Source organism: Homalodisca vitripennis, chromosome 3, assembly GCF_021130785.1.
Source record: "Homalodisca vitripennis isolate AUS2020 chromosome 3, UT_GWSS_2.1, whole genome shotgun sequence".
NCBI classification, from domain to species: Eukaryota; Metazoa; Arthropoda; class Insecta; order Hemiptera; family Cicadellidae; genus Homalodisca; species Homalodisca vitripennis.
The window spans coordinates 146,490,298-146,508,426 of record NC_060209.1 but is presented as its reverse complement, the minus strand read 5'-3'; the positions used below and the strand labels follow the sequence as shown (position 1 = coordinate 146,508,426).

Genomic DNA, 18,129 nt, shown 5'->3' with positions numbered 1-18,129 from the left:
GATATTCCATATTTTTCGTACATTTTATGGCCGTAATCCCCCACAAGCCTTCTAGAGGTGGAAGGTACTGTACATAGACTCAACAAGCTTCCAATGAGAGATAAGTTCCAGGTCTCAGTGATTTCTGAGACAGAAATAGTGTCCTAGAAATAATGAAGATGACATTTCGGTTTTCAAAGTGCGGTTGTTTCTATACACAGTAAACTTATATATTCTGAGATGATTTAAAAGCTGGAAGATTATAGAGACTTTAGGTCCTTGTAATACCAGGCAGCTTTTATACGCAACAATCTCCCAGTCGTCGGAAACTGTCAACCTAACAAAACCTTGTAGAAGTTAGGAAAATGTCTAAGCTGAATTTCCCTTTATTCCTCGATAATATTAATTTTTTAGGGTGTTTAGGGTGTAGAAGCATCAGAGGATCTACAATATTACTATGGGTTGGGGATGGCTGTTACGACTGTTAAAGGACGAGATATTTCTGATGGCTGGAAGTCTGAAGCTATTAAAACATGATATATTGTATAACAAACATATTCTTGTATATTTGAAACTTCTTTAGCAAATTTCTGATTATTAAATCTTTGAGAAGCAAAAATGTTCCATATTGTAGAACTTGAGGGATTTCAGTGATCTGATATCCCCATAGGCAAGTCGTTTATAGAGTATTAAATAAAAATAATATCTTGATGTCTTTTGAATTCGATAGGTGTAATATATCAAAACCATTTAAATGTACAGAGTCCGAAACGTTTTCAATCTCACCGAATATATAATTCTTTTTCTCTGACAGAGTAAATCAATAATAGAAAAGCTACTTGTATATTATTAGTCGGAGAGTAAAAAAACCATAATATCAGCAACTGAATGCTCTTATGTGAGACACTCATTTTTACTTTTATTGAAAGAAGAAATATTTTATTTTATTAATATAACGTAATAGAAAATTACTTCTGAGACAGAGAAACTGATAATCACAAATATTTTGCACAACTTATTGGCATTGTTTATACTTATTTAAAATAGCACAGAATTAGCTACCTATGTGTTATACAATAGCATTAATAGTTAGAAATCTTCCATTTATCAACAAAGTTTACTCAAATATGACAAGCATTGTTTCATACATTGCAGTGACTTGAAAGGAGCTAAACAGATAAGCCGCTAATCTAATCTATTGATTTCCCCTCTAATTGGCATAGATAGGACCAATTACTTGATGAGTTATCCTATTTTGGTTTGGCTACTTAGTGCACCAAATGAGTTCCAATAATAAAAATTAAAATTACTCATGACCACTCCTTTCAGTATTAGGCTACACATTATTTTTGCTTTCTTCCGTTACATAAAATTGTGTACCTTAATGTAGGTAGTTAAACCGCCTGTACTATTAAAATGTTCTGGCAGATTATGACATCTATCATACTTATAAACCTAATTTACGTATAAGAACTGAATGGAAATGTTAAATTGTAGATAAATTATAGTTGTAAGGATTAGTTTCAAAACAATGGTTTGCTGTAGCGAGGAAAATGGCTTTATAAGTTTTTGCATTGGGCTTCAAAGTCGTCTAAAAATAATAACATCTCTATAATTATAATGTTTAATTTACGATTATAATCTAAACAGAAATGTAGATATGTACAATCGTATCGGTTTAGGTCATTAAAATAAATTTTTTACAAAGATTTCTCCGGCAATTTCCCCCTGCTTATTGTTTACAAAACTAGTATTACTATGTTTCGGTATCAGCAGTCACTCTGATTTCTTCCTCAGGAGGATAACAGGTTTCACATAACTTAATGTGTTAAACTATTTATCCCCATGAGGACAACATCAAATTGCAGTTATTGAAACGTAGTTTTCCTCTAAACGATGACAAAGGACCGGAAAACTCCTTTTTTTCTTCATAATTCCTCCATCATAAAAAAAACCTTTAATCAAAGAAATGTTGCATCCTGTGAAATATTAAACAAATATTCGAGCATTAATGCAAAAGGTTGAACTACTGAGACATTTAATGCAATGAGGACTAGGATTGGTTGCGACCAGTTGCAATCTATTTTACTGACATTGGTACTTGCCGTTACTGTTCTGCTGTATTATATTTGTGATTAGAAATTAAACTTTCAAAATCATGATACCTCACAAGATTTCTATAATTTTCCAAAAAAGTAAGATAGGGCTAGTAATTTAAAGGCCATTAATAATTAATACATTAGATTTACCTATTGTAACTAAAAAGCTTCTACTTTTGATACATTGATAATAAATTATTAGATTCTATATTAGTTTAAAACATGTTTCTAACGTATATCAATCCTTCTATCCTATCCTTCTATCCATCTATCCCTAAATCAGATTGCATGCGGCTGACACACCCGTGCCCATTTGTGCGTATTATGTTTCCTTTCGCTATATATTTATTAAATTAGACTGGGTAGTGAGCTTATGTAAAACATTAACAATTACTATTTTTGTCGTACATTTAATAGAAAAGTGCTGATTGCGTTGGTATTCACAGATTCAATAATTTATAATTCGAATGTTGATCAGCGATGTGGAATAAAAGAAAATGGAAATTCACCAAGGATCTGAATGAAAATATTCACTAAATCATACCTTCAACGGTTCTATTATACATTTAAAATAAATATAAATAAATTTTTTGAGCGTATTTGAATTAGTCTTTAGATAGTGCACGGAATGCATTTATGGCACTTAAAACTGGTAAATTCAGGTCATAACATCCATCATGATAAAACGAGAACCAAACAACCTCCGAATACAATAGCGCAGTACGGCAGAATATTCATACCTGCTGCCCTAGTAGGGCTGAAGTTGATTAATAAACTTGTTGAATGCTGTAAACATAAATCCCAAATCAAATTCTAGCTTGACTGAAGTGCTATGTGTTGGTATGAGTTTGCAGAATTTTATTCAGCCGCTGAGGAAAGTATTTTGAATTGCCATAGAAGAAACTCTATGACAGCATGGTGTTTTGTGCGTTATATTAAGAAATTGATTAAAACGCTGTGAAACAATTAACTATAGTCTAAGGGGAAAAATTATAATTATTATAATAATTATATTACTTAATAACCAGTGGCATATGTTTGTTGTCTGGAACCAACATACACAAATATCACATTCTGTTTTTAACATAAAATCTTTTGTTGTGTATAATTAAACACTAAGATCGTTTAATATCTGAACATTGTTCCGTATATGACAAATATTTCCATTAATTATATTTAATAGTATTTCGACACATTAATTGTCAGCCAAATTTGATAAATATTACGTAAATAATGTCATGAGTACTATCATATATAAATGATTTTCCTTGCTGGGGTGACTAGTATGTTCATGTGTTCTGCAGAAGAGTATAACGCAGGCCGCGGGCGATACTATAAACAGGCTGACAAGCGTAGTTGGCCTTATTCCAGTTCGGGCTAATGACAGACTACCCACAATCTGTTGTGCTTAAAACTCGTTTAGTTCACAAATTCTATATTTATTCTCTTAAGAGTACTTTTAGATAATACTACCACCTTTGATGAAACCTACCAATCCATTTTTATAGTCAATCTGTTGTTTATTACCACCGATATTACGAACACCTGAGAATGGTTGTGTGGCTTGCGGTACGTAGGAAACTGATTATTTTATTAAGAGATCGCTTAGGTTTCTGTTAGAATTTAAATTTAATTTCGTTTAAGTACAGTTGTTGCACCTATCAATGATGACTATGAGGAATATCATTATTGCAATATTAAATTATAGCCTATATTTGCTGCTCTATTGTCATATATTAAAATTCAAACTCCAATGGGTATCTCTAAAACTCATCAAGTGCCAAAATTACAATATTTTCAAAGGTTTAGTAGTAGCTAACTTCAAATCTTGTAATATATTCTCCAATTTAAATATGAATTTTTACCTTTAAATCTAAATCGATGTGTGTGTAAGATTTCATTACATTTAGTTTATGATTTCTCACATTAATTCAGTTATTCTTAAGTAATCCTCACTGGGGCTCCTATGCAGTAGCGTGTTGAGGAGGGTTTAACGCAAACTGTGTATATCGTGAGAGGTTACTGATAGTGGGTCCAAAATGTTCTCCAATGCCCGTCTTTACCAGTAAACAGATTTTATGTGTTCGTTGTTATTCCTCTTCTTAAGCTTATCCCATTATAGAAAGGTCACCTATTTCCATGCAAAAGTTGATAAGCTGTAAAAGATAAATATCGGTATTAGGTCAAGTTTTACGTATAATAAATGTAATTTATGATGGAAACTATTACTCCACGAGAAATTTCCCATGCTTATAGGATTTTGATATCGTTCATTTTAATACAGAATACTAACAGCAAAGTCATACATTTACAATTTATCAACATGCTTAAAAGCATATAATAGTAAAAATGTATAACCATTAAATTAAAGTATTATCTTTACAAATGTGTAAAACTTAGGGACATATAACTCAAGACCGAGATTTTGCAGAGACTTTTTAGATTTTTAGTCTAAAATTGAATACACTTGGAGGTTTCATCTCCTATTTTAAGTCATCCACTCTGCATTTCGTCTAATAAAATGCCGGTTTTCTTTAAATTTTCCGCAACGAAACTCCCGTTGCATTTAAATTATAGTATTAAACTTTGTTAGCCACAAAATACACTGAGTGGTATGGTAACTCAACTAATGAACAGAAAACTTTACAAGCAGCTATTTAACTTACATTTGTTTAATAGACCTGCGATCAATAATATATTGGCTATAAAAAGTAGGTATGTATGTCCAGTACGGTGAACCAAATAGTCCTTAATATAATTTGAGTTAATAATGCCAATTTAGCCAGGCCATAATTGATTAGAGGAGTAATAAACCTTTTCATAGCCAAATGATAAAATTTAATTTACACGCACACGTGCGCGCGTGTGAACTTATGCTGTTACTGACCTATTTAATTGAGTATATAATAATGTATAAATTGTACATAATAAATTATTAATAGTATGATAACCAAGCCATAGCAAAGAGTGGCCACGTCCGCTCATATAATATAAATGATTATTTGATGCTATGAACGACTATTGTAAATTATCCAAAACATATTTTAAATTGTTATTGATGCTATTACACTACATGCGTTTAAGATACATGTATAGTTCAGTGATATCTTAACATTTAACATGGAAAGAGGTTACTTATAAGAAGCATAGGGGTCAGACATAGTGCAGTTAGGTGCTCACTATCTATCTTGGTGGAAGAGAGGACAAAGTGCAACTGTATGCTCTCTCCACTATCTGGGCTGGAGGTTGGGGAGTCAGTGGTTCTAACTGAGCTCTCTAATGCTCTACATTACTCCTCCCACCACCCCCTCTCACTCTCTATTTACCTGTCTATGCTGATGGCTACAAGGTTGAAAATGGACGAGGTGCTGCATGTCACGTCCATTGCGATATAGAAGTCACAAACAAAAGGAGGAAGTCCCCAGTCCCCATTAACCTGCAACAAAGAAATGCGTGATTTATTACCTTTATATACAGGTAATATATATATATATATATATATATATATATATATATATATATATATATATATATACAAGTACTTATATAAGGCGTAATCTTAGTTTATAATAAAATTATATTATATATTGTATTTTATAACAAAAAGTTTAAAATATATTAGGTCATAAAATATACAAAAATATACATTCAATGCAAACACGTGCAATAATTTGTATTTCTACTCCTAAAAAACAGATAAAATAATAAACTACGTAATATGGTACTTTAAGATATTAAGTACGTATTTATTTTCTTTTAAGACCTTGTAATGTTTTACTTGGTATTATATCGTGACCAACATAAATTTTATATCATTGCAAGCTTACAAAAGTGTTACAATTATGTAATCGAATATCAATACTACATTTTGAAACCCAGGTTTTACATACGCCGTAGCTTGCAGAGTAAGACTACAGTATTTCAGGTTGGTTAAAATGACAATAAGCCACAGTGAGACGTTTATATCAGGAAAAGGCATCAACATACCAGCCTGATAGTGGTTACGTTATATACTTACATTTATGCGAAGAAAATGAGGATATTAAATTATATTTTTTTTCTTTTGTGATTGGATATATTGATTAGAAAGACTAACCGGATTTTGGACATTCTCCATCGTCAAATGTTATAAGAATAAAACACAACGTTTTGAGGATCTAAATCCATCCGTTTCATCAAGGTTAAAAGTCATAATAGCAAAGCTAACCCAAATCAGTATAAAGGAATGAACTTACTTAAGTGAAAGAATTGACAATATTTATATGCAGAATCAAACCTATTACAATACAAACTCACTACAGGAAATATATTATACAATCCAAAAAAGAATAGAATGAGGAAATTGCGATATGAGAATATTCCGTAACATGTGGTACATTAGAAAAGAAGAATCGTGGCAATCGAAGGTTGGAAGTGTTTTCAAAATTTTCTTATATTTTTAAATTAAAACAAATTAATAAAATAAAATTAAAATAATAATAAAATAAAATAATAATAAATAAAATTAAAGTTTGAACAAAAAGTGTATTCCAGATACAATACAATTATTATTATTACATTAGTAAATATTTTATTATAATTTTTCTTAACAAATAGGTAATATTTATTTTTTTTATAGAATGAAATAAGTATGTAATATTTTTTAAACCCTCTCCTAAAGCTATAAGCGACCTTTAGAGTAGGATTTCTGGGTTTCAGTTAAAGTAAACCTTTATTTTGACACTAAACGCAACGTATGCTTCTTAAGAATTTCTTACCGACCCTTGAATGGGACGTTGCCTTAGCAATTAAAATGAAGTCCATTCGTCTAAAGCCCATTAAATTATTACAACTTTAATGAGAAATTAATGAAAAGTCCAGCCTACGTTATATAGTTATAGTATACCAGTAGCTATAACATAGTTATCTTACTAGTTTTTACTCCATATATAAAAAAATATATTTAAATAAATAAAAAATAAATAATTTAAACTTTAAAGAAATTATATAATTTCGAATGAATACGCTTCAATTTCGTAAAATACCAGAGTACTTTCACATTTAATCTCATAAAGCAACAGAGTTATATTTTAGTTTAAGATTGCGTCTTTTAATTTTAGACGAGGCAATCTGCGTTGAACTTTGCCTAAAAGCGTAATAATTGATGGTCGTTCATAGGGGTGGTTGGGGTCAGAGAAGGGCAAGTAATGTATTTAACGCGACACGGTACGACACTTTGACTCTAGTTGTTGAACTAGTGGTTCTATGTAGACACAGTGAAGGTGAAATTGTGTTCGATAAATAGTGAATTTTCTTTGGTGACAAATGAGCCGAGTTTAAATAGAAAATGGTCCACGTTATTCTTAATAATAGTTTTTACGGTTCACTTTCTCACGATATAATTTTTTCAAATAATGAGTGTTACTAATAAAGAAACTATGAGGCGTAAATGTTTACTCTATTAAAAAATGATTTAAATGAAAATTTTAGAAAATTACCGTAAAGAAACAAAACAAAATTTCATCGTTAGTCTTGTAAATTGTATCATTTATTTATGAATTAAAAAATCATTACCTTTGCAGGTGATAATGTAGAATTACTACTCATCCGTATCTGCTACAAAAATATAATGGGAAACGAAAAATAATTACCTCGACAGATACCGACGCCAGTCATATTACAAATTGATAACAGTCTGTTGACTATTACAATGCAATGTGTTTTAGCCTTTATGCAGCTTATTACAGCCTTTAAGCGTCATCTATTGTATAAATAAAAGTTCTTTTCATCTAAATCAACTGAAATATAATCCACATACTCACTTTTTTAAATTATTTTTTGCTGCATTACTAATTGTACTAATACGTTATATTTAAATGAAAGTACACAATATCTGTATAAAGTTGAAGACTGTAGAGTTATATTAAACGATAAAATGATAAAATGAAAAGAATATAAAAGTGAAGGAAACAGAATTATCCGGACATTTTCCATTGTTTAGTGATACCAAAAATAAGAGACACTACGTTTCGAGATCTGCAAATCTGATCACTTCTTCAGGTAATAATGTGTTAAGTTAGTTATTTACATGAAGAAGAGATCAGATTGCAGGTCTTGAAACGTACTGTTAATTATTTTTTGTATCACTGAACAATAGGAGACGTCCGGAATAAATCCTGTTTACTTCAAAATCCTCCTATCGTCAAAAACAAACTTCAAACAATGAATATAACATTCATTATAAAATCGTAAACAGAGTAAAATGCATTTTACATAAAAATTGTTTTTAGTTAAAAAATTTTAGTTAAAACTCAGTTGAGTTTTATATTTTTAATACCTACAGGGAGACTGTTGATTAGTCTGATACGTAAATGAGAAGGCAAATTTCTGATAGCATTCGTTCTGTATTTTTAGACCCAAAGTTTTTCCCTGCCTGTAGATGGTGAACATCCTCGCCTCAAACGAAAGCGCACACTGATAATTAGAAAATATAGAGACAAGGCAATTGCAGTAATCCTAGTTTCCCAATTATTCATGTCTGCACAACTGTCTCGCACTGAAACTTAGAATCAGCTCTTTATTGGAGTTGGAAGACCCGTTCCAACCTGTGTTTTGTGCAGCTACCCCAGATTCTAATCCCATATCCTAGATGAGGATAGGTTAGACCAAAGTAGGCCATCTTCAAAACTCCAAAGTAGAAATACTGTGCCAAGCTGCGAAGAGCACAAATATCTGATGCAATTTTTCCACATATGTGGACAACGTGATTATCTTAAGTCTGAATCCGAGTTAGGTATAATCCGGGGAATTTTATGGATGATTTTCTTGGAAAGAAACATCATCCACAAACAATGAAGTTTGTTTTGTTTTAAAATCTTAATTCCTCCATGCAAATGTTAAGAAATTTTATTTTGATTCATTTGTTTTCAGGTCGATTAAAAACATTTAATGCAGGAAATTAATTCCTGAAAATTTTTATGTTTCCAGGTCCTGAACTGTCCTTGACGAAGAGAGCCTTATAATACGCATAATTAAACTACTATCTATTTTGCATTGATTGGTACAGATAATTTACGTAAAACAAAAAGAGAATTGGTACAAGAATACATCCCTGCCGGACTCAATGGGCGACCTTTGCTTTTGAGTATATTGTGACCGAAATCTGCACAATCGGCTCTTGGTCACAAAGATAAAACTCGACATATTTTAAAAGGCAGACCCCGTACTATTTACATTTCCAGCTTGTGCAGAAACGTTCCATGATGTACACAGTCGAATGTTTGGAAAGGTCAAAAATACGCTTACCACATGTTTATGCTTCTCTAGTGAATAGAAAACTTCCCTATTAAGGTTTGTTATAGCAATTGCTATAAATAGTTTTTCTCTGAATCATAGCTGATTGAGACTGAGAATTTCAAAAATTCCAGAAAAAAGTTGAAGTTTTCAAGACATACAAACATCTACTCGATTTAACATCAAAACGTTGCGCAAGATTAGTCCGATTAACAGAGAAAATACGGAAAAAAACTCAGATGTACGTACGAAACTTTCAACACAAATATATTTCATAAAGAGACAAAGATAAAGAAACAAACTATTTGTTGAAAACACTGTGTTATAGAAAATTACAACAAGTTAAATTAACTAATAACTGTATTAACTGATTGTGTCAAATATATCAATATAATAACAATGCATAACAAAATTCAACTTAAAATAGTTGTAAAATCTTAGTATGTCTTCTTTTTGTAAAATAATATCTCCAAATATGCGTTAAAATACAAATTAACAGGCATATGAATGTATGTATATTAAATACATAAGCTTTAGTAATCTCTTCTAATAGCAATAAGAGGCAATATGAAAATTAATTTATTAACAGTTAAGTGAAACGTTTGGAAGAGCTTAAAGAGGTCTTATCCATGGTTTTACAGGAACTAACCTCTCTCCGTTACTTTCAATGATGGGAAGTGTTGAAGACATAATTTGCCTTAAAGCGTAATTTGCCATAACCTCGTTAATAAAATGTAATTGATGCGAACCTTTATCCTTTTACTGCCGGACCTAATTTAAATAACTCAACTGTAAAGAAATGTGCCACATATTTAAATTGTAATTCCTATAACATACCGATTCCTACGTTCTATTTAATTAATTTTTTACTGCTTTAGCTTTAGTGTAATGTATTTTAACCATGTAATACTCAAAATATTGGTGTGCCTTATTAATTTTGTAATGTAATTTTAACAGTAAATTTACCAAGCTTATCTCAACAAACAGTTTTTAACTATGTTATTTCTTAAGATTTATACGTCCAATCTCCCTTAAAAGTTTTTTTTAGTCCTATAAATACACTTATATATTTATTTCAAAGTATTTAATTAGTGAAACATTGTAAAATAACCAAAAAATACAATCAGACTAGAGGCAATGATGTTTTTATTTATAAAAATGTAACTTCATTAATTGGTACAACATTCAAACCACGACATACATGAAATGTATTACTCATTAACACAGTGTAATACAACTCAGTGTAATATTAACAAACAGTTAATATTACCTTTAACTGTTTGAATCTTGTTACAATATCAATTTAATGTCCTATAGAATAAATTGCAATTAAGTATTAATTTATTTATCTTGGATATAATAAATTGTCTTCCGGTTTCGTAAAATATATCTTTATCTATTTAAGTTATGTACAATGAAAAAATTCGGTATTAATAACAGACTGCACTAAATTAAATTTCTTTTATAGTACGAAGTTTCTTTGAGATACATAGGAAATATTTTGTAATGATATATTCCAGAAATGAGTTTAACAAAAAAGCTTAAAAAGAAGAGCTGATTAAAAAAAATTTAGAATTTCAAATGCATACTTATATTAGGATTATTTACAATATATAATAAATTATTGTATACGCTATAATAAATGGTTTTTATTACAGAAAATATTGATAACCGTAATTTTAACACACACACACACACACACACACACACACACACACACACACACACACACACACACACACACACACACACACACACACACACACACACACATATATATATATATATATATATATATATATAATATATATATATATATACTATAAGTCGTAAGATTGAATGTCCACTATTCCATTTTTGAGGTTTGTTAATAAATTCTCTCATACTACTAAAGGCTTTAGCCTAGTAGAAGCTAGTAATAAACTTAGCTTAACAATAAATTTCCAAATTCACACTACTAAGGATGAATAGGTGGTGTGGGAGTGGGAGGGTAGGAGTGGTGGGTGGGGGTTGTCAACGTCAGCCAATACAGATGATTGATGGGTTTCACAAACACTCACTTGCTGGAATATGACTGAAACTCAGACCGATAAAAAACTATACTTTTACTAAAGCTCCCCTCTCCTGCAAGATTAATCGCTAAAACTTGTGTTAGAGGCGTTTTCAATATATGTTATATTTTAAATCCTAACTTTCACAATATTAGATCAAAATCCTCAATTTTACAGTTCATATAACATATCATATTGGTAAATTTGCAGCTAAAATATTGAAGTTATAAAGTAAGATTCGTCGACTTGAAAAATTAAAATAACAATAAAAATGTTTTTAATACAAATTATGCAAATCTATATTCGTAAACTGTGTGATCTATTTGTGACATTCCACACGTTTAACAAACTAGAATTACATCACACTAGGGGATGTGTGACACACTGCACAGAAGTTACATGCAAAAACTGATGTTCTGCTGCTCATTTCATTTTTGAGATGTCTTGTGGAGAAACAAATAGGCAGATAATCATACAAAAAATGTGTTACATCCCCCAGGCAGGCAAATTAGAATATTTAATAAGTGATACGCTTCAATAACGCAGAGCTAAATTCTATCACCATCATAGACATAATTTTTGTTGAGTAGTAATAAAGATACAAGCAAACACAAGTAAATTTTAAGTTTACAGATGAAACTCATAAAACACATAATACTAATGTTCATTTGCACTAACGCTTAACAAAATTCAACGGAGTGACGTTCTTCATCATTAAATCGATGTTGCCTATATATAAATTATGCTAACGGATGTAGAGTTCTTGAGATATTTTGTGGACAGGCAGACTGAAATGAAATTTGAAAAAAAATTAAATGAAATCGATTAGTAGACTAATAAAACAGTTTAGCCTATAAAACAGTGAACGTTGAACAATAGCAACAGCCTCAGGTGGGGATATGCAAATTGCAGATACCAAAATAAACATTATTTTAAAAGTAACAAGCGACAGGGCTGATATGTTATCTTGAATTGAAGTTTTTTTAAAAATAGTTAATTTGAGATCAACCTCCCGTCACTCAATCCCTTGCGCCCCCGGTGGAACAAACATTTTCTCTACTCTCTGACCCACTTCATGTAATTAAGCTATAAATCTCCAACAGAAGTGCAGCCCCCTTCCTGCAGTGAAATTTTAATATTGCTGCACAACTTCATCTGTGACTTCTCGAAAACAATCATTCAAACAAGTACTCTACAGATATTTACAGCGTTTATCTTATAAATATAGTATTAACACAGAGTTAATTTGCTGGAAACTTCAAACTTTTTTCCTATACACACATGTAAAATCCAACAAAACCAAAAACTATACATCTCTTTAAAAAATGTATTGTGTCTGGCTGAATGTTATTTGACTAAATTTCGTACTGAAACTTAAACTATTCATTCCGTGTTCACACATCAATGAAGTACATATATAATTTAATGATAGATTATTAATTTTCCTGCAGTCGATAAATGGGAAAGTTAATAATACTTTATACATAATTAATTAGACATAAATCAATAGAATATATTTTCATTTCAGTAATAATTTCAATTTTAGTTAATAACCATAAAATTAAATTTTTTGTATTTTATAATAAATATCCTTTAATATATTGTTTAAACTTTAACATCTTTTTTGGGTTTTGTACTTAGTTGTCTTATTAAAATACAATTTGAATTTATAGTGCTCCATTAACTTAAGTTAAGCACTTTTGTATTTTGATTATTAAGTTGACGTCTTTTATAATCTATACAAAATTTTAGATAACTAACTTAACTCTTATGTTTATATGGATTTTTTCACATCATTAAAATATTGTCAAAGATGTCATTTAACCTATATTATATTATACGTTTATAAACTACAGTGAAAATTTGAAAATATATTTATTGAAATTTGTTTAGAGTCAAAAACAGTAACATGAAATAATTTATGTATTTGTTTTTTTTTTGTATACAACTTTTGGTATTTTTTGTTAAAAATAACCTGATTTTACAATAAAATCAACTATAATTATGATGCAATTTATCAAGAAACAGAAAATAGAAAGAAAAGTTTAGTCATTTTTCAATTTAAATCAAGCCTGACCCAAGGGTGGTATGTATTTTTACTTTATGAAAATCTTTGTGTAAATCCACAGTATAAAATGGAGCATTTCGTTAAAAAGGAAGCGTTATAGTCAAATTAACTGGCAATTACTCCCGAAGCCTACATTGAAAACAATCACTGTCACACAGCTAAACCAAAGCAGGTTATAAAATCAGATTTATGGTCTATTTAATGGTTCTTGACTCAGAGCGAATGGAATAAAAGACGAGTTATGAGTGATTTGACAATAAACGGCGCCGCATTTGAAAGTATAATGGGCTTGAAGTAGTCTCTATTGTAACAGAAGAGCATGACATTCGCAGTCATTAGTTCAGTGCTTGAACCTCCCTTAGCATTGTTCGGAGCAACTTTACAAATCTCAAGTAAGAGCAGTCGTACTATATTTGGAGTTTTATTATTTGTTCAGATTTATAATTGTTTTTCTGAAATTAATAAACACAAATAAAAGACCCTATTTGTAAAGGAAAAGTTCCGTTACATTGTACAATACTAGAAGCTGGGCATTACCAGCACCTGTAACTTATTCATAGCTGACATGAATAATAAGTTCAAAGCTTTTGTATCATTATTATATTATTAACTAACACTAGTAATTATTCATTATTGCTCATGAATTAATAAAAAAGCGTAAGTATTTTGAGTTTAATAACATATTAACAGTTTTAAGTGATAGAAAGAAATTTGTAATTGATACTGTTATTGTAATTTGATCTATGAGACTTGACAGATAAGGAGGATATATTTTAATAAAAGTAACCAAAAATTTATTAAGTTCAATTTTAGCTATTGTTGTTTTTAATACCGGCGTTATTGTTATTGTTTAGTTTCAACAGGTAAATTTCATTATATTATTATCTTATATTTTATCTTTACTATAATACACAACTAACACATGCTTTTAATATATTCAGTATTTCTTGTTCGTTACGTTATAACTGGCATCTAAACAAGCATATTATGCTGCTAACCCCAAAATGTTTCGTTTTTTTCTGTGAAAATGAATAACAGCTGTTTTTGTACGTAAACCTAACAGTATCAGATGTTGAGTCTATATGTAATACACATACAAAAGCGTATGATTTAGAAATTCATATTTATTATGAAAAAGATGGTTTTATATAACACAACCGTTTCAAGATTTATTTGTATGTAAAACACTTTTTAAGCAACTGCAATGCTCGCGACGATCAAAATTACCATTAAATACTAGAATTTAAATTTGGAATATTACTTAAATTATTCAACTGTCCTAGATTTGAAGATTAACTTAATTGAAAAATACCAATGTTTCCTGTTATTACTACTATACAATTATTGTATGGAAATATTACAAAGTAACTAAAGACATTCTGACCACCACCATGAAAAAATTAACGATATGTCCAGCAGCGTTTATATTAACATTGTCACTCGTAGTAAAAACCCAACTTTATCAATCATTATAGTCTGTCTTAAGAATTGTTTTTATATGATGTAATGTTATTTTATTAATCATGTTTTTAAATCTTTTTTTTTGTATTTAGGTATTATTTTTAATTTGCTTAGGGGTTTATGATATAATATTAATAATCATTGTATATTCCAATTCTCATCTTTTAAGTGGTCATGTAATGACTCGTATTATAAAAATGAATTCCTTCCAACACGAAATATTCCATTACCTTTAAATTAGTATCCAATTTCCAACAAAGGAGAACATACACGGTCCAGCAACTCTACTCGACAGGTTTGTATTACCGCCAGCGTCAGCCCACACGTCTTCTCTACCAAGTTAACAGACACGATTACAAGGTAAACACTAACATAGTGAGACCGGTAAATTAATTGCATTGATATAGTATTTTTAGGTAACTAGAACATAACTCATATTCCAACAATGGCGGTTGCCATTTCAATGGATTTTCGTAAGCATTATTATGAAAACAAGAAAATTGCGTGATAAATAAGTTTGTAAACAAACAGGGGTCGCTTAATTATAATATTTTATTTTGTAAATTTAGTAACACATGCAGCCTAAGATAATTAGCTATAGACTTTATATTCTGCATGGAACATCAGTGAAGCATGTTATGCGGCACGGAATGTGAAGCACTTCTATTCCTTTAATCATCATTATTAAAGTTAATATATTATATTATACTTAAAATCTATTTGTAAAAATTAAATCTAGTTGGGTAATTAAATTCCACCTTTCGGGTTTTTGTTGTTTACGACATTCCCGCAGTAATACACCGAGCTAAATAGAATGTTTTCATGAATTATATTCAGTGTTTTTATAAGAAATAAATGAATTTTTAAACACTAGATATGATAAATAACTTATTAGAATATATTAAATATTGAGTCGACATAACATTCATGTAACGTTTGTGATTTTTTTATAATAAATCTAAGAAATAGTTTTTGGATGTCGACTTTTGATATTTTATACAGCTAATATGTTACATGCCAAACAAGATTTGATCCTTATCACCAACGTATGTTACAAACTGTGGTTTACTTATAAATATTGTTATTTATTTTTTATTAATATTAAATCACACAAAAGTAGTAGTAGTAGTAATATGTAGACCAAGATCTTTTAGGAAACATTTGCTTTGTACAGTCTAGTCACTGTGTTTGTTCCTAAATAATAATAGGGCGTTAAAAATCCTGCCTGATCTAAAATGCCATAAAAGAATCTTAGAGGCCAACGACGTGTTTTTCTGGCAACACGGGCAAACACTGGGTGATTTAGCTGATCGAAAGTGTCGAACCCTTCCTTAGTTTGTTAAACAAGTGTACTATTTCGGGATTTCCGTTTCTTCATTTACACATTTATCACCATGCATAGTATACAGCAGGCAAAAGCAAAACTCAAAGAAAACACTTTTTAGTTTTTTGATAGTAGGAATGAAGGTTGGATTTATCTCTAATTTTTACGCAATGTTCCCTCTACTGGCAACTTGTAGTTAGTTGCCATAGTATCTGCCAAAGGTTTTGACATAAACCAATTATCGACAGTGACGTTACTACCTATCCTATGTATAGGTTCTGTAATTTCTTTTGCCAACCTTAGAGGTTGATTTATATCTCTTCAGAAATATTATTTTCCAATATAATGTATTTCGTTTGTAATATAATATGTTTTATTATCACACATGAACACAATTTTCAAACCATATTTATGAAGCTTAGAAGGAATGTAAACCTTGAACGGGCATTTACATCGAAAGGCAAGAAGATGCTCATCCACTGTACAGTATACATGGGGTGTGTAGCAAGATTTTAAGAATTAAATTATATATATAAAACTATGAAATAGTTTATGCCTTGGGTATAGATTTCTTTAGATCCTTACGGCATAGTGTTTTAGGTCATTACCTATCAATTATTATAAATGTACATAATAGTTTCAGTAGTGTTCCAGAAGTATATATGATCAAAATTATACTTAAAAATCTAAACTAATCATTCAGACGAATATTAAAAATGTTGCTCTTATCGTCTACTTAATTTAACACTACGATAAAATCAAGCATTCTTTTTAGTTAATCATCTTCCAGGTAATATCAAGTCAAATCAAGTCAAGTAAAATATAATGGAATTACTCTTAATTTTCAAATATAGAATAATTATAATTACAAGCATACAATACTGAAAATACCGCGACATGTTCCAAAGCATGTGCCTGACGACGTGCTCTTATTTAAAATACTATTAAAAGAACAGACATTTTTTAAATTTATTCATACAGTAAACACAATTCGGTTCTCCCATCAAGTATAACGAAATGAAATAATAGTTACGAATAACAAAAATAAATATATAACCAAGCGGTTAAACATGTATAATATAAGGACACGACGGCAAAGCAACTAAAGGTAGTTGAAATAAAAGGTAGTTTATAACGATAAATGGGAGTGAGGAGTGACTCGCTATCAGAGCTGGCTATCCGCAGCTACTGTAGGTAGTAATCAGTCGTTTGAACTGACCGATTGGTTCGGCCCGCAGGTCCCATCTAAGTTTTTTAATGATTATAACTGGGTATTTGTACTGGTCCACCCTCTCGATAGGCTGGCAGTGACAGGCTATGTTACCTGAATCGCCGTATGAGTATAGTACTAATTGTAATTTCGCGGCTGGCTCACTCATAATGATCTTAATGGAATTGGTAATCATTTTTTTACTGACGTTCATTGTTAAAATGTTAGTATGAATCCAGTTTTGAATTATCATTAGCTCGTTCGATCCAACCGAATAAACTTCTTGTCAGGTTCTTCCCTCGAAAACAATTACTGTGACATCTGCAAACAGATTTGACATTCCAGTTATATTTAGCTTTGATATGTTGTTTATATAAATGAGTAAGATTAAAGGACCAAGTGTACTCCCTTGAACGACACCGTAATTTACTTTCAACAAACGAAGTAATTATTTCGATTATTTATTTATAGTTACAATTTTGTCCCCACCAGCTAAATTTAGAACCATTTTTATTTCTTTTATAGATTGTAATTTATTAATCAAAAACGTTATGTCAATTGAATCAAAAGTGTATGAAAACTAAATGAATTAAAAAATTTCTTTTAGTAAATTCATTATATTTGTATTAATTTTTTAAAAGGCGTCTTAAGTATATTTTACCTGC

At 30.2% G+C, this 18,129-nt stretch overlaps 1 protein-coding gene across 3 annotated transcripts in view; it reads right to left on the bottom strand.

Annotated features, from left to right (window-relative positions):
* The window catches only part of LOC124357641 (dopamine D2-like receptor), a 119,749-nt gene that overhangs the window by 14,203 nt on the left and 87,417 nt on the right, over positions 1-18,129 (bottom strand). For all 3 annotated transcript variants that reach the window (XM_046809614.1, XM_046809616.1, XM_046809615.1), the window contains one exon: positions 5,405-5,514. In XM_046809614.1, the coding sequence (XP_046665570.1) occupies positions 5,405-5,514 (110 nt within the window). The remainder of the gene's footprint in view (positions 1-5,404; positions 5,515-18,129) is intronic.